We start from the raw sequence: 21,984 nt of genomic DNA on the forward strand, positions 1-21,984 counted from the left end.
TTGTATGCAAAGTTGTGAACCAAATTATGGTAGTAATTGCAAAGAGCTAGGGAAAATGATAATTTCTGTATTTTATTTTTTGTCAATGTGAACTGATTGCTTCTGTTTTCTTTGGGTCAACATGAATGCCTAGAGTCTTACCAAATGGAAAGCGAATATTTCTGAGCAAGGCAAAACCAAGCAACTTGCTTCCAAACATAGAGCCATGAAAAAAGGGAGAGAGAAAGAGACAGATATGTAGATAAAGCAACTTCAGCCAAGTTTGCAATAAATATTAGGCACACATCAACCCTTGCTTCAACTAGAGAAGTGATAACTCTAAAAAAACAAAACCCTATGTAAACATAATCATAAAAGGACCATCCAAACCAACATGGTCAATGTGTAGTCTCAATTTGTTCCAAAAATCATGAAAAAAAAAATTATGCCTACAATGCCAATCTTGTACATTATAATCATCTGGAAGAGGGCAATGGGTGGGACTTTTTTCAACCATAGTTTTTGTCTCTACTGCAACATCCTCTCAGAATACATAGAATACAATGTGAAGGTTGTGTTTTGGGGAAAGTGTCTCATCAAGTTCATAGATGAAACTCTAACTTAACTCTATGCTCTACAATTTATTCAAGTGTTTTATCAAGTTCATAGATAAAACTCTAACTTAGCTCTATGCTCTACAATTCTTTCTCTTACATGTCAATACATTTTGTTAAATCATTTTGCAAAGATAACCCATTTGATTGTTGTTTTCAACCACACTTGTGACTCTTAAGGAGGCAAGCCTTCTACATTTTCTTGTCCCTCCATGGGATGAAGGACTTGCAAGGAGAAAACTATTCATTAGTACAATCAATCAATCAATTTATTGACTAAGAGATGAGAATAAGACTTGAGAAATAAAAGATTTTGTAAACAAGACAAATGAATATTTAGATTTGAGTCGATGGAGCATTACATAATGATCAATAATCGACTCAAACACAAAAACAAAAATCAATAAAATTGTCTTCTCCCATAGGAGTCCTTTATAGTGCCACTCTTGGACTATTTTGTGAAAGCCTTACCAAAATGGTAGATATCTTGCACTTTTTGAAATTATTCCTATCAATTTTCTATACCATCAAACAATTGTGAAGACAAAGCATGGTCATTTAAGTGAAGAGTGTCTAACAAAAACTTTCCTATCAAGCTAGTGGATAATAAGAAATTTAACCAAAAAAAACAATCGTATAAACAAATCAGTAGACCAATCCAATTCAGGATTAGAGACCAAGCAAACATAACCATCCTATATTTTAAATAATACCCAACTTCAACTGTCCCTTCTTATTGATGTACCTTCCTTCTCCTCTTAGCATTGCTTTTAGCCATCTACATCGGCATAGTTGGATATGGACATTGGGCCTAAAGACCTTCTAGAATTTCTTTTGAATTTCACAAATGTGTCATTACCATGGGAGGAGATTACATCACGGAACCACATTCTCTCTGCTCAAAAAGACCTTGAACATCAATAGATAATACCTTGATATAAGCACCTAATTAGAATCTCTTCTTTTTCTCCCTTCCTAGCCCAACATGTCTTAAATGGCAACAAGATTCATGTCTACCCACCCTCCTACCTTACTTCCTTTGAGGTAGCAACAATGAGTGTCAACAAGATTCACTTCTACCCTCTTACTTCCTTCTAGGTGAACTTAAAGCCTAGTCAATTTGAGCGTTTATTTGGGTGCTTAAAGACCCAGGTTCAATAATTTTAAGGCATGCTATAAGCAAAACATGTAGATTTTTTCTAACTCAAAAACAAGCAAATACAACATATGGAATGGACAAAATGTTGTTGTTGACACAGCCTAATACTTATCACTTGGAGAAAATGGCGTGCAATAACTATAAAAGTCAATTACCTAAGGTAGGTGTCATAAAATTTAATATCTAACCAACCCAAATGATTTTATCATATTAAATTGACCACTTAATGTGGGAGAATAAATGGGAACAAGGGTTAAGATTTAGACATGTGCTTTTATAGATCTATCTCAACACGAGGCCAATGGTAAAGGGGCCCAAATGAGAGATGGTCTATCAAAGATCAAGGCTAACCAATGAAGCATAAGACCTTAGGGTTAGCTTTATTGAAGACCTCCAATAGTTAGTGTAAAAGTCCTTTGACCTTAGGTAAGCTAGGGTTGAGCTTGAGGTGGGAGCCCGACCCAAGCTTGAGGTGCTTGAGGTGGAAACCCGGCCCAAGCTTAAGGTGCTTGATGGTTGAGGTGCTTGAGGTGCTTGATGATTGAGATGCTTGAGGTGCTTGGCATGCCTGAGAGTGCTAGGGTTGTACTTGAGGTGAGAACTCGGCCCAAACTTGAAGTGCTTAAGGGAAAGTTTGTGGTGGGAACTACGCCTAGGCTTGAGGGGCTTGAGGTGTCAAAAGTCAAATATATAATCCCTACAAGGAGGGGGCGAGCCCTACATGAAGTGGGATGAGAGACAACACACACACACTCACACAAGGCATGCCTAGAACAAAGAAATCAAAGGGGACACTTGTCAAGTTCCTCCTCATGTTGCCCTCATGGTGTGCCTGAAGCCTATTGGTTGGCCACCCAAGGGGTCCAATGATATTTAGGAGAATTAATTCATTGTCTTTGCATTTATCAATTCCTCTCTCTCAAAGGGGAAAGGGGGACACTTGTCCCAAGGCTACCCTTGTTGCTTGTAATGCCTCATGCTTGTGATTGGCTAGGCCTGAAGGGGTCCAATGAGCTTCAAGCATCAGCAACAAGGGGGAGTCGACCAAAGCAAGCTAGGGGATTTCTTAGGGGGTATACTCTCCCACACACACTCACGCACACTCTCATTATGCAATGTGCAAAGTGCAAGAGCTCCCTCTCCTCCTCCAAGCAAGTAGAGGTTGAGAGCCTACACCAACACTCTTGGCTATGGAGTGCAAATCCAACCAAGAGCCATGCTTCAATGCTTAAGCTTTCCATCTCCTCCTTCTTCATTATTATGCTATTATGTATGCTAGCAAGAAGAATTATGATAAGTGAGGAGTTATATTCTTTCTCCTATGAAATTTTTCTTCTTCCTCTTCCCTACCCTCATTCCCTGCTAGCTCTCTCCACCTTCGAAGGTGTTTGAGGTCTTGGGACTGAGGCTTGGGATAGTTAAATATTTCTTCAATTTATGTTATGCTTGTGATGTATGAAGCTTTCCATCTTCATTGCATCACCTAGGTCACAAGGAACACAAAGATTATATTGTAACAAGTCTCTCTTAATGGGAGAAATCATAATACAAATGCCTATTGGAGAGGGGACCGGCTCCACCTAAATCCGGTCCTCAACTGTTGTCATGTTCTCTAAATTCTCTCTCTTGCAAAAGTATTGTTCATGCCAGGTTAACTAATTGCTATGATTATGTTGTTATCGTCAACTATGTTCACCCGCTATGCTCACAATGTAATTTCTTAAAAGTATTCTCATTAATTTCCGCTACTCTCAAGCTAATAGGCCAATTTCATTACGATGGTATCAGAGCATTTGGTTTCTCTTTTCTTGCAAGGTCCTTAAGTAGCCTACAAATGGTTGATGTTTTTAATTATCTTAGGGTAAGTGGAATTGGGATCTATTATTGATTTTGTTGAGCCCACTATGTGGGATATGGTGTACACCTTGGGAGCATTGGACTTAATAATGGAGTCTTTTTAGACTTGCCTACAGCTTTACCATTATTGAGCCATAATAAGTTCGAAAGGAGCTAGCTCTCGGCAACTCTGCTATGTTAGACCTACTCCACTACTCTTTATAATTAACCACTTTGAGCCATGGGTGTAGATACTTAGGAGCCAATTTTCAAAGGCTAAGAGGAGTGGCAACTAAGGTTTTGAATTGCCAAAGCATACATTAAGTACATAGATAAATTTTGTTAACATGGCGGACAATAATCAAGAGAGTAGAATGAACATTAATAGCTTTGATTTTGCATGTGAAGGTGTTAATGATGATGCCCCCATGTTTGTCAATTATCTCGTTACTAGGTTACAACAAGCTATGGCAACCCTGCTTTGCAAGCCGAAGTTACACAACAACTTCGCGCTTATGGGGTTTCCTTTCCTCTCCAAGAGCAGAGAGAGCTTAGGAGGCCTCTTGAAGAGACCCCCAAAAGAAGACTCTCTCCCATTCGAGAGGAGGAATCCAATGAGCAAGAAAGCAATAAAACTATAAGTTCCTCTAAAGATGTGGCTCCACGAAGACGGTGGTCTAGATGATCATCTACTCCTCCCAAGAGAAAAAGATCAACACACAGTCCCTCTCCTCGTCATTTCGAAAGAGAAGAGAGGAAACAAAGGAAGAAAAGGGCTAGGAAGAGGTCACCCTCTTCTCCTTCTTCTTCACATTCCTCCTCTTTCAATGAAAGCTATGGCTATTCTCCTAGAGAAAACAAGAGGGGAGGACATCGCAAATCATAGCCTGCATGGCGAAGGTCACAAAAGCTAAAGAAGTTCAAGGAGCGAGGAAAGAGTATCTCTTTTCTCACCTACGATGGCACCTTTAGTGCTACCGACAAAGTGTTGGCCTTCATCCAGCAATTTCATGCGGCCTTTGGAGACGAGGGCTTCACGGAGTCCTCCAAGCTACGCCATGTAGCTATGCACTTTCAAAAATTTCTTGTCAATGGTGGGCTAGCCTTCATGGCAACGTCAAAGCCCCAAAGACATGGAAACTCTACGAGTTTCCATCATGAAGCAATTCCTTGCAAGTGATACAAAGGACAAAGTGCTTACCGAATGGCGCAGCTTGAAGCTTCTCTCTCATGAGTCTATCCACAAGTATGTAGACAAGTTTTGGGATTTACATCTCAAGGCTACTATCTTTCAAAAGATAGACTTTGCCGAGCAAAGGCAGCAATTTTGTGCGGGATTTGTGGGACAAGTGTCTAACCTCACTCCTATCTTATTGCAGACATAGCAAGAACCATGAATAAATTGTCAATCCATGGGATGAAGTTGAATCGACTAGTGCATAAGAGGTTGTCAATCTCTTGGAAAACAACAAACAACTCGCAACTAACTGAAGCTACACTCAAATGACAAAAATCACCAAAAGCAATCGCTCATCGGCAAACAAATCACATCCGTTACAGTATCAAATGACATCCAAACATAACAAAACTTCTAGGACATGTTTATAGTACCTAAGCACACATGCTTATGGTTTCAAATCCCACTTTAGGTCAAGTGCAAAAATCACGTTTATGAACAGCAATGGATTTTGACCTTGTCATTTTCGACCCAGAATGTATCTAAATGCTTAGCAATGATGCCCCAATACCCCGCCTATACTTAGTTTTCTATTTTGAGGTGTAAATTCCTACTTATGATGAGATTAGGATGCGGGTCGGCGACGCCAAAAGCTATGGATGATGAGGATCTAAATTAGGGTCTAATACCTGGATGACCTAAGGAAAAAAATCTCAATTCTATCCTCTTGAGAGTTGTGGTAGAATTTAGCATCTTTTGATGTTGTTTTGTTGTATACCTACTTCTTAAGTAACGTACAATATTGTCGAGGTTGATACCTAGTGGTCCTTCTTTGTTGGGAGGGACTTGATGTTACTTCATATGCCCTAACCTGCGGTTTTGATACCCATATCTGTCTATTCCCTCTATAGTACTCTTGTTCCTTTAAGCTCCATTGTGATTATATCCATCCCATGTGTTTCTTTTTTTGTGTTGATTTCCTGTCTTTAATCCAAACCAGATCATTGACTTTGACTAACTGCTCGGAACAAACACTTGCTTGATTATTTTTTTCTTTCTTGAGTACTTTGGCTGAAATATCTTTGCTTTTCTGGGTGTCTCCTTAGAGGTTTCAGTTGGGTCAGCAATTGACTTGGAGTTTTGAAAGCCTGACTTGCTAGAAGTATTCAATCCACGGGGGTTCTTGTTGGAATTAGGGTTGCAGAGAGACACACAGCTTGGACAAGAAGAAGGAAGCTTAAGGCACACAATAGAGAGTGTGTTACTTAGTGTGCAATGGAAAAGATAGATAGCCCTAGAGTGATGGGCATATGTACAATGCTTGGGGAAAAAAACCTCCTGAAGACGGAAAAAATGCCCCGGCGGTCCGAGTGTGTTCACACACATCACTACCACATGTATATGGTAACAAATCCCCCCTGGAGTGATGCGGTGAACGACAGCTGGCACATGAGTAAAGGGAAGTGCCATGCCCTGAGGACATGATCAGTCCACAAAGGAGAGTAAGCCCAAAGCTTTGCGGAAAGCTTCAAGCTTCTCACGAGACAATGCCTTTGTGAAAAGATCTGCACGGTTGTCTTCTGTTGGCACATAAGCCAAGCTGATCTCTCCTGCTGAGAGCCTCTCCCTGACATAGTGGTAATGCACCTAAATGTGCTGTGTGCGAGCATGAAAAACTGGGTTCCTCGCAACTGCCAATGCGCTCTGACTGTCAGTGTAGATAGTGTTGGCAGTATCATGTCCAACACCCAAATCAACCATAAGGCGTTTGAGCCATACATACTCAACCATAGCTGTGAAGACTGCCTTGTACTCAGCCTCACAACTCGAAGTGGCCACAGTAGGTTGCTTCTTGCTCAACCATGATATACATAAACTGCCAAGCATGAAACAAAAACCACTTGTGGACACTCGTGTGTCAAAACAACCAGCCCAATCTGAGTCCGAAAAAGCATGTAAGTCTGGCGGCAATGATTCCCCCCTTGGGATAAAACAAGACAAGGTGTAAAGTGCCACTAAGGTAGCGGAAAATCCTCTTGACAGCCCTCCAATGCTTAGACCCTGGGCTATGCATAAATCTGCTGACCTGTGAGACTGCAGACTGAATATCCGGCCTCGTGTTTCATACATAAATGAGGCAGCCAACAACAGTTTGGTAAAGAGTGACATCTGCAGGATCGCCAGCATCATGTAGACTCAACTTCAAACTTGTTTCCATGAGAGTGGCAATAGGTTTGCAATCCTCAAGTCCAAACTTACATAGCAATGTCTCTATGTAACTTTTCTGACACAAGGCAATACCACCATCACACTGCTTAAACTATATACCCAAGTAATGATGCAACAGCCCCAAATCTTTCATCTTGAAAATAGCATTGAAATCAGCCTTAAATTCAGTAATATGTCTCTCATTTGGTCCGGTGATCAGCAAATCATCAACATAAAGAACCACAATGAGAAGTACATCATCCTCACGCTTTACATACAATGCGCTTTCTGTTGGACTGTTACGAAAGCCTCGTTTAATGAAATGAGTGTCATCTTTCTCATACCAAGCACGAGGAGATTGCTTCAACCCATACAAAACCTTGTTACATTTGCACACTTTGTCCTCTTGTCCTTTTATGATAAAACCGCGAGGCTGCGTTACATAAACTTCCTCAAATATGTCACCATTCAAGAAAGCAGTAACAATGTCTGATTGATGTACATCCCAACCAAAATGAGCTGCCAATGCACATAGAAAACGCACAGTAGTCATACGACAAGGGGGAGCAAAAGTCTCTTCATAATCTATGCCTTTTTGTTGTGCATAACCCTTTGCAACAAGTCGAGCCTTATGGCGATCGATCTCACCATCCAGCTTGCGTTTCAACTTGTAAACCCACTTCATACCAATGGCCTTTTTGCCAGGAGGCAAATCACATAAAGTCCATGTGTCATTTTCTATAAGTGCATTATATTCTGATTGCATGGCAGCCATCCAATTTTTTGAATTCTGTGCTTCATCAAAAGACAGAGGCTCCTCAACATCATGTAAACTAGACACAGCCAAAGCATAACAATCTGATGCATAAGATGCATGGCGAGAGCTTGATCAAGTACGACTAGACAAAGCCTCATCAGGGACATCATGTACATCTGCATCAATAATAGGTTGATCCATAACATTTTCAGAAACCCCCATAGGCTGTACATTTGCCTCATTGGAACTTACATTCGTATTTCCACCATTGAAAAGAGGCAACAAAGTGTCATAAATGTCCTGTGAGCTTACATTATTGTCTCTAGTACATGACAGCAAGGGCTGAACAGAATCTTCCACAAACACTACATCTCGTGAAACCAGAATACGCTTTGTTTGCGGATGATATAACCTGGAACCTTTGCTTTCAGCACTATAACCAACAAAAATACATTTGACAGCCTTCTCATCTAATTTTCTGCGTTGCACTTGTGGCACTAAAACATATGCCAAACAGCCAAAAACACGCATGTGGTCAATAGAAGGCTTTCTATCATGCCATGCTTCATATGGAGTAATAGACTGCAAAGCTTTCGTAGGACACCTGTTAAGTACATAAGTGGCACACATGATGGCCTCAAGCCAAAAAGAATGCAGCAAAGCTTTACTTTTGACCATACATCGTGCCATTTTCGTCAGAGACCTGTTTTTCCTCTCAGCAACACCATTTTGCTAAGGTGTATAAGGCACTGTACATTGGTGTTTTATCCCACAACTAGCCAGAAATGCATTAAATTCATGAGACATATACTCCCCCCCTCGATCGGAACGGAGGGTGCCCATAGTACATTTCGAGACATTTTCAGCCATAGCCAGAAATTGTTTGAAGCACATAAAAACTTCGGACTTCGCTTTAAGCGGAAATACCCATGCATGCCTGGAGTAATCATCAATGAAAGTCACAAAGTACAGGTAATTGCCCAAGGACGGAGTTTGCATGGGCCCACAAACATCACTATGCACAAGCTGCAACCTACATGTGGCCCGAACTGAACCATCCTTTGAAAACTTAGAACGCTGCATCTTACCCAAAATACAGCCTTTACAAACATGTTTGACAGGTGCTTCAAGAGGCGGCAAAGAAGCAACCATATCAGATTTCTGCAAACGCAGCAAACTAGCAAAATTCATATGACCAAAATGTGCATGCCAAAGTTTTGCATCTGAAATAGCCCTTGAATCTGCAACAGCATTTGCAAAATTTTATCCACACTTTTCATACAAAGTGAGCTTATATATCCCACGACACAAAAGGCCAGATGCAACAATTTCATCACCAAAACTGAGATCGTGAACTGTACATCTGTCATCCACAAATCTGACTACAAGTCCAAGTCTAGCAAGTGCGGATACAGACAAGAGATTCTTCTTGATCCCAGGTACATAAAGTGTATCAACAAGTGTGAAGGAACTGCCATTAGTAGCAGTGAGCACAATCTTTCCAACTCCCTGAACTGTATTGTCTATGTAGGCCCTGTGTTGGTTTAACCATTGATATCCAAGGATGACATCTACAAGCATTTTTTTTGAAGGCTTTATTTGAAACTTTACCTGCTCTTCATGCTTTTAGATTCTAAGAATAGCAACCATGTCTTTTTGACCTGTGTGCATGCCTAGCATTGTTTTGCTATCATGCTTGCATGGAGTGAGCTGGAGGATCCTTTGGATGTTCTCTGCAATCATATCGCACTTTGCTTCTTTATCCACTAGAGCATTGCATCTGACACTTGCTCCTTTTGTGCTACTGAGAACTACAGCTATTCTCATTGGAGATTCTATTGAAGATTTATGTCCTGCTTTTGTTAAGGTCTCGTCTTGATCTAAATGTGTCTCTATGAAAGGTGACTTGAGACTCTGTTTTCTAATTTTTCATCGGCTGATTCTACTAGCAATGAGTGATTGATCTTTGGACTTCCTGTTGCTTCTTGGTTGTCTACAACCTTGTTCTTCTTAACTTCTGGCTTTGGTGGCATCCTTTGCTCAATAGTTATCGTGGTTGCTCTTTGCTCTGTTTGAGCTGCACTTGCTATTTCCCTATTTGCTTTAATCTCTTCTGAAGTTTTGTTCAATGGAGATGAATCATTTTCAATAAGATCTACTTTGATATCAGTCTCCATTCTAACTGTGCTTGAGGACTTTGTGCTATCGTTCATGGGTGACCATTCTTGGTCTTAATTCTTTGTTGTCTCTGAAAATTGCATCTTCATTGAACTTTGTATCTCTAGGACCTTTTGGGCCATTGGCATTCCCATTATGACTTCCTCTGGCATATCTTTTGTTGTGATCACATGGAATTGAGCTATGATGATCTGTGAACTTACTTCAATGGTGGTGGAGATGATTCCCTAGTATTCTGCTCGTTTGTCTCCTTATATGCTCACAAGTTCATGAGAATCTTCCAGTTGTGGTTGGCCACATCTTTTCCAAGTGCGAAAAGACATGAGGTTCTTGTCTAACTGAAATTCTAGCTTTACTTCATTGACACTTTTTCTTTGTTTTCACTGGTAATGTTGTACTTGATCTTCTCAAGATTTGTGTCTGAATTGACTTCAGGACCCATGGCATCATAGATGCTAGACTCTCGTCTATATCTACGACTGTTTTGGTCAAAGTATATGCTCGTTTGGTCACAACATTGAAGCTTGATTTTCGATGGAAGAGAGTTTGGCTCTGAACAGATTTTTGAGTGAAGCTCTAGAGAGGATGGGCTATAGTAGATTCTTTCCTCTGAAATGAACCATCCTTTTTTATCTATCACTGGACGCACTTCTATGAGTTGGTATGTGGGCCGTTCAAACAATGGTTGATCCTTTTTGTACAGGTGCCCTTTTTTGTCTACATAGTGTGCATATGAATTATGTGTGCCATACAATGCTAACAACATTCTGGTTGATGTGTCCCTTAGACTCGTGAATGATTGCACTCTTGTGGCATTGGATGCAAAATCATTTGCAAATCTAATAGTCTTTTCAACATTCGGTGGCATCTAGGCACCTTGACCAAATTCATGCAGGAATTTGTTGTTCAAAGGATCAAAATTAAGCTTTTCATGTGCATGTGCATCTTTATGTTGACTTTGAACTTGTAGTGTTTTTACTGGTGCTTCTAATGATAATGCAGAATCATCTGATTGCATTAAAAGTGATGAGTTAAATGTACTTACATCGATATTCACATTTCCAATTTTCTTTGTACCTTTCTTGGTGGTTGATGTGTCCTTGTTGTCTGGATTTCTTGGACAATCTTAAGAAAAATTTTCACCTTTTCATCCACAATCTGAGCAATAGGCCATGACTGGTGGTATTTCATTTGGTTCTGTCATGTCAAGCTCTAGCTGAGAAGTTTCTGCTTCTATGCTTGCCAAATTGTCGGCATCTTCTTTTAAAACACTAAACATCAAGCTATAGACTGCTCCATCTTGACCTTTGTACTGTCTTTGGTTCGGTTCTTCAATTAGATTGGCTTCAATTGGCTGATCTTTTGGATCTTGCAATTCTGGCTCTCGACAATATATTTGACCATTGTAATTCATGTACAATGACCCTGATTGCATATACACTAAAAGGATGCTTTGCTGGCTTATGCAGGTTGTTGGATAACCACTTGGATCAATCTTTTGCACTTCTATCTGCACTTCATTTTTGAGCTTGCAATACCTGGCTCCACTGAAATCTATGAACATCTTGGAGTTCTCTGAATCTGACTTTTGCATCAAAATGAGAGTGTCCACAATAGGCTGCTTCTTGCTCAACCATGATATGCATGAACCGTCGAGCATGAAACAAAAATCACTTGTGGACACTTGTGTGTTATAACAATCAATCCAATTTGAGTCCGAAAAAGCATGCAAATCTAGCGGCAAAGACCTCCCCTTGGGATAAAACAATCCAAGATGTAAAGTGTCACTCAAGTAGTGAAAGATCCTCTTGACAGCCTACCAATGCTTAGATTGTGGGCTATGCATAAATTTGCTAACATGTGAGACTGCAAAATGAATATATGGCCTTGTATTGCATACACAAATAAGGCATTCAGTAACACTCTGATAAAGGGTAACATCAGCAGGATCCCCAACATCATGAAGAGTCAATTTTAAACATGTTTATATAGGAGTAGCAATAGGTCTGCAGTCCTCAAATCCAAACTTACATAGTAATTTCTCTATTATCTTGCTTGAAACAAAACAATACCTCCATCACACTGCTTAAATTGTATGCCCAAGTAACGATGCAAAAGCCCCAAGTATTTCATCTTAAAAGAGGTAGTCGAATCAGCCTTAAATTTAGCGATGTTTGTCTCATGCGTACTAGTAATCAGCAAATCATCTACATATAGAACGACAATGAGAAATACATCACCCTCACGCTTGACAAACAAATTGCTTTCAATTGGATTGTTACAAAAGCCTTGTTTAACCAAACTTTGAGTGTCATCTTCCATACCAAGCAAGCGGAGACTGCTTCAACCCATACAAAGCTTCTTACATTTGCACACTTTATGTTCTTGTCCTTTCTTGACAACATTGCGAAATTGTGTTACATAAATTTCCTCAAATATATCACCAATTAAGAAAGCAGTAACACTGTCTGATTGATGTACATTCCATCCAAATTGAGCTGCTTATACACATAGAAAATGAACAATAGTCATACGATAAGTGGGAGCAAGAGTCTCTTCATAATCAATGCTTTTCGGATGTGCATAACCTTTTGCAATAAGTCTAGACTTGTGGCGATGAATCTCACTATCCGGCTTACGTTTCAACTTGTAAACCCACTTTGTACCAATGGCCTTTTTGCCAAGAGGCAAATTACATAAATTTCATCTGTCATTTTCTATAAGTGCATCATATTCTGATTGCATGGAATTTACATTCAAGTTTTGACCATTAAAAAGAGGCAACAAAGTGTCATAAATGTCCTATGAGCTTACGTTACTGTCTATGGTACATGATAACAAAAGTTGAACAACATCTTCCACAAACACAAATCTCTTGCAACCAAGATTGGTTTTGTTTGTGGATGGTATAACCTGTAACCTTTGATTTCAGTACTGTAACCAACAAAAATATATTTAACAGCCTTATCATCCAATTTTTTGTGTTGCATTTGTAGCACCAAAGCATAAGCTAAACAGCATGCTTCATAAGGAGTCATAGACTGTAATGCTTTCATAGGACACATGTTAAGTACTTAAGTAGCACACATTATAGCCTCAAGCCCAAACAAATGCGGCAAAGATTTACTCTTGACCGTACATCGTGCCACTTTCATAAGTGGCCTATTTTTTCTTTCCGCAAGACCATTTTGCTGAGGTGTATACCGCACTGTACATTAGTGTTTTATCCCACGATTAGCCAGAATTACATTAAACTCGTGAGTCATATACTTCCCCCCTCGATCTAAACGGAGGATGTCCATAGTACATTAAAAGACATTTTTAACCATAGCGAGAAATTGCTTGAAGCACAAGAACACTTCAGACTTAGCTTTAAGCGGATACACCCATGTATGCCTGGAGTAATCATCAATGAAAGTCATGAAGTATAGGTAATTGCCTAAGGATGGAGTTTGCATAGACCCACAAATATCACTTAGCACAAGTTGTAACCTGCATGTAGTCCTTATTGAACCATCCTTTGGAAACTTCAAACACTGCATCTTACCTAAAATACAACCTTCACAAACATGCTTAGAAGGTGCTTCAAGAGCGGCAAAGAAGCAACCATATCAAATTTCTGGAAACGCAGTAAACTGACAAAATTCATATGCTCAAAACATGCATGCCAAAGTTTTGCATCTGAAACAGCCTTTGAATCTATAACTACATTTATAAAATTTTGCCCACACTTGTCATACAAAGTGAGCTTATACATCCCTCCACCTCATAAAATGCAAGCTGCAACTATTTCATCACCAAAACTAAGATCATGAATTATACATCTTTCGTTCTCAAATTTGACAACAAGACCAACTTTGTCAAGTGCAAATACAAACAAAGGTTTTTTTTAATCCATGGTTCATAAACTGCATCAACAAGTGCGAAAGAACTGCCATTCATAATAGTTAGCATAATCTTTCCAACTCCCTTGATTGGATAAGAGGCATTGTTGACACAAGTGACCGTATTCCCACGAGAGATAGCCTCAAGAGAGGTAAATAAGTCACGATGTGAAGTAATGTGCTTTGTAGCACCACTATCAAAGTACCACACATGTGAATCTGCAACAATTGACATACATGCATCATGGAGAGAAGGATCATAAGTACACTTTGCATTGCATCTACACCACCATCACAATCTCCTTTTCCAAAAGATTCTACAATAGCTTTTCTTATAGTGGATTCAACTTCTTTCTTCTTGGCTTCTTTCACCTTCAACTTAGGACATTGCTTTATCAAGTGATCATTAGCCTTGCAATAATGGCAACGCATCTTCTTCTTTCTCTTCCCAGACGAGATGATGCTAGTAGAAGCATTACAAACAGGTGATTTGCAGCAACTCAGTGAAAAACCATGAGAAGTGGCTACATTGTTGTTACCACTTTTCTTTGAGCAATAACAAAAGCTTGTTCAACTGCATGTTGTTTAGCTTTGTTCTTTCTGGAAAGTGGCTCTTGCAATAGTAATGTGCATAATGCATCAAGTTTGACAGCTTGAGGGTTTCCTTGGGTCATAAGTCTCCAAGTACCGACAAAAGTCTAATAAGAATCTGGCAATGCATCGAGGACAGTCTACACAAGTGAGCTGTCAAAAATGAGTTCACCCGCACAAAAACCATTAATATCCTCGATACCAGCAAGGAAAGTGTCCATGTCATCTTCCTCTTGTATAATCTTCGACTTCAGCTCTTTACGTAGCAATACAATTTTAGCCTCGTTATGACTTGCATAAAGACCAATCCGTAAGACAAGGGCCTCACAACCTCAAGCAAACAGCCAAAAAAATGAGAAGGAATCTCAAACAAAAACTCATGTTCAAGCTACAAATTTTGAAGAAAAACTCTCCTTTCCTGACTCCTCAAATAATGGGGAAGAGAGAATTCCTAGCACTTAGGACTTGGTCCCAAAAATCTAGAAGAACAAGTGAATATCGATTCCTTCTATGCAAAGCTAGCACTGTAGATCAGTATAAGATGGGTTAGATGCAGGATTCACCACCTCCCTCTACGGATATCCTAATATTTGAGGCTGAGGAGGAAACTCTACCTATCCAACATACAGCAAAGTCTCACTTCGGCATTTTAAAACACAATGTGAAGGAAGTCACATGTGGCTCTTATAGGGAACCATTATATACCTAGACAAATCAAGGATAAGCCCTCTATAATGGTTCCCTTATAGAGAACCATTATAAACCTAGACAAATCCAGGATAAGCCAATATTCACCCTGAAAGGAAAGTGTATAGGCTCATGGTAGTCACCCAAAAGACAATATAACCATAAGCTCCAACCATCATGCATAGTATTGACTAGATACTACGACATCCCCATTAACGTCGTCAGTGCCCAATAGTGGGTGTAGAACTAGGTATCAATATATGCTCCCACACACGAACGCCACACACACAAACGAGCATACATCAATACGAAGGTCTATGTACTGAATTTCTCTCGTAACTCTAGAGTTGTAGGGCAGACTCAGCCATAATGAAGCCTAGCACTAAAAGAAGCATTAAATAGGAAAAATTAGCACAAAAATGGGGTAGTGACAGGGCATACGCATCACAAAGATAGAAAGAATAAATATTCATTAACTAAATAAATGTACAACAACATTTGTACACCCTCTCCCTTCTCTAGGGCATGTTTTAGCACGCCAAAAATCAATGGTGATTGGATTCTTAGGTCTAAGAATCGCTGCCTCTGCTATTCCACCAGTTTCATTTGAAGCTCAATAAGTCAACAACAAACTGCCTAAATTAAAGGGCTTTTTCCATACAAGGACAACTCAAAGTTGAAGACCTGAGACCATGTGATTTGATTGCGCTGAAAACTGATGTACAATCCTTTACTACAGCTAGAGGCATATACATAAAGAGCATTTCTGTTAGTGATATGGAACTCACAAAATTGGGTGCCCTTGCAAGGAAACCCACAAAGTCCATAAGTCATGTACAAAGACCCACGCTCCAAACCAGAAAAAACGGAACTCACTAGATTCTAACCTGCTAATTGATTCTGGTTTTTCGAAACGGGACTCCATTCAATCAGCAAGGGATGACGCGATTACAGCCACAAGATCATAAATTTGAATTTAGTGCATGTTCAAAAGCTCTATTACCAAACCCTGCATTTCCCAAACCTTTGCAAGCACCCAACATGATATGCCATACCACAAGGTTGGGGTTGAATGGCATTTTGTGAACCATTGATATTGCATTATCTAAATAACCAGTCCGACCAAGAAGATCGACCATGCAAGCATGATGCTTGATTGTATCTGTAATGCCATAATTTTTGCTCATAGTCTCAAAATAGCTCTGGCTTTCATTAAACAGACAAGCACGGTTACAAGCACTTAAAACCACCACCAAAGTTATTGGGTTTGGCTTGACACCTGTTCCCACCATTCTATCAAACATATGGAAAACAATGTTGCCCTCACCACGTTGCCCATACCCTGCCATCAGTGCAGTCCAAGAAACAACATCTTGAACTTGAAGCTTATCAAAGACTTCATGAGCCATTGTGGGCAAGCCACACTTTGCATACATATCTATTAGGGTGTTTTGAATGAATTCACTCTCCAACAAGCCTAGTCTTTCAATTTCAACATGAATCTCTCGGCCCTTGTCAACTGCTCCTATACTGCTGCAGGCCTTCAAACTGCAAAGAAATGTAACAGCATTCGGAGGGAAGCCCTCAGATTGCATCTTCTTTAAATAGTTGAGTGCTTCTTCACCATACCCTTGTTCTGCATATCCTGCTGCAAGTGCATTCCATGCCACCACATCTCGAACAGGAAGCTCATCAAACACTTCCTGTGCTTTTAAAAGATTGCCTCGCTTAGCATAAACACTCACCAAGGTACTACCAACATAAACATCTCTCGCTGATGAATCCTGTTGTGAAACTAGGTTAAGCAAGTCTGCACCATTATCTGAATGCTCTATAGTACCACATGCTTTAAGACCACAAAGATAGGATACAGCATCTGGGCACAAATTTTCTTGCTGCATACATTCAAACAACTCCACTACTTTTTCACCAAACGCGTGTTCAGCGTACCCTGCAATCAATGCATTCCATGCTACTAAGGTTTTATTTGGAAGCTTGTCAAACACGTGCTGAGCCATCGTAAGCAAGCCACACTTGGCATACATGTCCACCAGGGTATTGGCAATACTCGGGTCAATTTCCACCAGCCCTTGTCTTTCAGCCTCGATATGTAGTTCTTGGCCTTTGGCTAAGGCTCTTAGGTGGCTGCAGGCTTTCAGGCAGCATAGAAGGGTGACTGAATCTGGAGAGACACCTTCAAGCTGCATTTGCTCAAAACAATGGAGAGCTCTATCACCATGCTTGTGCTCAACATATCCTGTAATAAGTGCGTTCCACAAAACCACATTACGATTGATAAGATTGTCAAACACTTGCTGAGCTTTAGCAAGCCATCCACACTTTGCATACATGTCAACCAAAGTGACACAAGTCATGAGGTCTTGCCCCAGCAAACCATGCCTCTCAATATTGGCATGTAACTCTTGGCCCTTGGCGATAGCCCCAGCCAAACCACATGCCTTTAGGCTGCAAACAAAGGTGACAGCATTGGGAATAACACCCTCGAGTAACATATGTTCATAGCAACTGAGTGCTCCTTCACCATTCCCATGTTCTGCATATCCAGCAATTAATGCAGTCCATGAGACCACATTGCGATCTTCAAGTTTTTCAAAGACTTGCCATGCTTTGTTGAGTGAGCCACATTTGGCATACATGTCCACCAAAGAGGTTCCTACAAAAAGGTTCTCGTGCAAGCCATACCTTGCAATCTCAACATGTACGACATCACCACGGTCGCAGTCACTTAAACTGCAACAAGCTCTTATACAATGAACAGATGTGAGTGTGTTTGGGGGGACACTCTCAGATATCATCTGCCTCAAACACTCCAGTGCCTTTTCACAATGCCCATTATCAACATAGCCTGCTATTAAAGTGGTCCATGAGACAACGTTTCGTATGGGAAGCCCATGAAGCACTTGCTCCGCTTTGACAAGCATACCACACTTGACGTACATATCCATCAGCGAACTGCTGACATAAAGATCTCTTTCAAGGAGCCCCAACTTTGAAACATGTTCATGTATCTCCATTCCTCTCTCTGAATTATTGAGGTGTCTGCATGCCTTTAACAATGAGACAAAAGTACGCTCACTCAACCACACTGAATTATCTTTTGGCATTTTCTGATATGCTGCGAGAGCATCAATTTCCCTATGGCATTTTAAAAGGTCAGTGATATAAGAATTCCAGGACTCTACACTTCGAAAAGCAAGCCGGTCGGATACATGCTGTGCGTAACCCATGTTTGTTACATCGGGTAGCCTTTTTGAGCTTCAGGCCCCAGCTCAAAACATGCATGTACGCATGGTGAAGATGATTTCTTCTGTGGAAAAATCACATGTTTGTGTGGTCACGTACAAGCTCTCCATCGTTTCTTCTTCCTTCTCTTCAACTGAACGTGTTGTCTGCGGAACGGCCCTGTTGTCTGAGCCTGTGGGGAGCTCATGATTTCTTGAAGCGAAAAGACAAGAAAATGGTGTTACCACAGTAGTGTTGGACCTCGGACCTCTTGCCAAAATGTTTAGGCTACTCATCAACGTTCCACTTGGCATTAGGCTAAACATGAGGGCTTTTTGAGGCTGGATGCCTGCCCATCACTCTTTTGGGGGGGGGGGGGGGGGGGGGGGGGGGGGGGGGGGGGCGGGCGGGCGGGCGTTACACAACAAAAGTATTGTATTCTAGGTTATGTCAGCTTGGGTCTGGATTGCATTGGTTCAATGCTGAAAACATCAAATGACAAAGTACCATCGGTGATAGCCTACAAGGCCCACACCATAACAAAAGTCTCATCATAGAGCGTACAAAGGTCATAAATAAAACCATCCTACTCAAAAAGTCTGTCTGTATAGTAGTAGAAAGCACTAAATAGCTAGCTCAAAGCTAGCCCATCATCGCCCCATCCTCAAAAATCATCATTAGATGCAGATGAAGACTCTGTTGAAGAGACCAAGTGCCCATCCGTCAGGACATTGCCCTCTTCGTTGTACTTTGGCTCTGCCATCACGGACACCTATGCCACATGTAGATCATCCTCTATTGCCTCTGTCGAAGCCTCAATGAGACGAGCAGCCTCGTTTGCCCGTTTCCAAGAAGAACAAACAGAAAGCTTCCCTGTACGAATGCTCTCCCTTCGAGCACTATCTGGGTCTGGAGCACGCTCACGCAGAGGAATAGCCAAAGCTCGTGCGCATGACCTCGTCACACGTCGATCAACACTCTCCAACTCCCTGTGAAGCACCCGAATAATCTCCTTTAGTTGCCAATATTTATGGTGGATGTTATGCTCATAGCATACATGGAAGAGGAGGGACTAAAATGTGTAAATAGATGTGTGGACCGAGACTAAACACTTCCCACTACAATCACTTGAAAGCCTTGCTAAACCATTTGGACCATAATAGAATGTAAAAATGAATCACATCTGGGTACAAACAATGAAACATTTTCATTAACAGAACATAACCTTGATATATTCGTAAACAACCATATGTTAATGTTGTTTAACAATACTTGTAGCATTAACAAGTCTTACTTGGTACCCAAAAAATTCTAGCCATTGGAATTGTTCCTGATACTACGTGCTCAAAGTGGTCTAAATGTATTCGATCATCAGTTGGGGACTCAAATGTGACATGTATTAAGAAAAAGGCACAGTGTCAGTCCCAGAGACTCATATTCTCCACATATGGAATATGCCTCATATAATGATGTGAAGATAACCGGAAACACTCAGCAAAATGAGTGAGAAGGACCCTCATAAACCTTGTTTTACATTGGTTAAACTGAATTCCATGAGTTCTTAAACCATATTTCACGTTTCTGAATAACAACATGTGCCAAACAAAACCCTACCATGTGGGCCTATAACTGTTTCAATAGGGAGTGAACCCTTGATTGTATCAAAATGAACAGTCAAGAGAGAAAGTAATAGGTTGCAAAAATGGGGACGTATAGATATTTTGCCACATATAGCCTAAATTGTTTTTTTAGCTCCTTTGTTCTTTTTGTTTTTTTTTTTTAAAGTGGCTGTGTTGATTGTATCTTTGGGGGGTCATTTTGACATTGTTACGCTCCCTAGGCTCATCACAATGGAAATTTTCTTTATAATGTCTAAGATAAGGAGAAATGTAAAGTAAGGCCACTAGAAAGCATTGACACACTGCACACAATGCTTTGTAATATTGGATTAGGAACACTAAGTAGCTATTAAGAATTATCAAGAATGTTGTACGATATTAAAAGAAGATCTCTAACATTCTACCGTGGTTAAAGTAGCTTAGTCAGAATTCTTGATTAATAAACCTAGACAAGGGAGTATGACATAAAACTATAAAGTAAGTACTAAGCAAATATGTTAAATACTTTGTTACCAATCATGATTAAGGCAGGCAAGCATGGATGTTAGAAAAGACAACAAACAATAATAATGGTCAAGAAACACTTGTTTTGTGTTGACCATCATGCTCAATTTGATGAGTGGATATGGCAAAGATTGCACGATGCTTGAAAGCCGAGCTACTGCAATACGTTCTTGTACAAAACTAGCAAACAATAGGAAATACCTATAGGAGGCACATCAATGGAAGCGGCACTTACCCTCTATTGAATAGAATCAAAACAAAATAGAAAATCCTAACCTATCTTTTGCACCACACTATAGGATCAAGGGAACATGATATTGTATAGATTGGTTGGAGTCCTAAGGCTAGGCCTCTTCCTCATCATCAAGATAACTATAGTTATCCTCAGTGGTGAGACCATAGGCTTCCTCACTGTCATCTCTTGGTTCTTCTTCATATTCTTATGCATGTATACTAATCAAGAATGCTACCATCCGGGTAGTCATTTTGTGCAAAGGGGCAAGCCTGTGCCAATGGGACAATATCCTCTATTGCATAGAGATCACTTGTGGTCAATAGACGCATCAGCCATTCTAACTCTTCAAAATTTTCCTCACATGCTAGACTAGATACCATGTCCCATTTTGAGATAAGTACAGGGTAGATCATGTGAAACAATTGAGAAAGGTAAAGAGGATATCTCTCACCAAAAGTAGGAGTGGATGACTATGATGAACTAGCCATATTTGTACACACATATATATTTTGGTTAGTTTTCAAATAACGTAAGGGGACTTGTTGTATGCTGTGTGTGAGCCATTGAGTCTACAAACACACAACTTGAATGTAGGTAAACTCATAGATGTAGTCGAGTGCGTCACTCACCTCTATGCATCTGTCAATGAAGGAAGTCTGTGCTGCAGTGAAGAGGGAGCTCGCTACCGCTGCTCAACCCCCTGCTGTTGTCATATCTTCACTCGTACTCACTCCACACATAACACAAGAGATGAGGAGCAAGAGCAATCACCATATATTTGAGAATGACCAAAAACTAGGTTACAAACCACTTATGTGGATTGTCCCATCCACATATCGACGCCCACACTTGACCGAAAGTCAAATATATCATCTCTCTCTCTCTCTCTCTCTCTCTCTCTCTCTCTCTCTCTCTCTCTCTCTCTCTCTCTCTCTCTCTCTCTCTCTCTATGAAATTTGGTGTGCGCCTATCATCGACGATCACCCATGACTACACATGTGGAATTGACAAGCTTCACCATGACTCAATACAAATAAATAAGAATGACGCTTAAAGTTAACAATTTGGAACAACTTTCCCAAAAGGCACATCGAACAAAAAATTGGAAAAAAGTTGGTCAAAAGTGCCAAACATTGGAAACTAGTCAAAAATCGCAAGGCAGACACAAAATTCCACTTTTGATTGGCAAAAAGTGATCCAAATCCAAAGAAGCTTTGGGACTAGACTATAGGCAATATAAGTAACTAGCATGCCAAATTCCAAGTTCAGATCTTATGGAACATGGATCGTGATCCATGTATCTTTTCTAAGTT

General features: G+C 40.4%; 1 protein-coding gene across 1 annotated transcript; it reads right to left on the minus strand.

Moving 5' to 3' along the window:
• Positions 1-15,512: 15,512 nt before the first annotated feature.
• On the minus strand, positions 15,513-18,622 carry LOC147459940 (pentatricopeptide repeat-containing protein At3g09040, mitochondrial-like). The gene has a single exon (XM_086511100.1). The coding sequence runs from the start codon at positions 18,316-18,318 to the stop codon at positions 16,033-16,035; it is 2,286 nt and encodes a 761-aa protein (XP_086367226.1). The 5' UTR covers positions 18,319-18,622; the 3' UTR covers positions 15,513-16,032.
• Between the last annotated feature and the right edge of the window lie 3,362 nt (positions 18,623-21,984).

The sequence above is a fragment of the Adiantum capillus-veneris genome, chromosome 4 (assembly GCF_014529385.1).
Source record: "Adiantum capillus-veneris isolate H3 chromosome 4, ASM1452938v2, whole genome shotgun sequence".
Lineage (NCBI taxonomy): Eukaryota > Viridiplantae > Streptophyta > Polypodiopsida > Polypodiales > Pteridaceae > Adiantum > Adiantum capillus-veneris.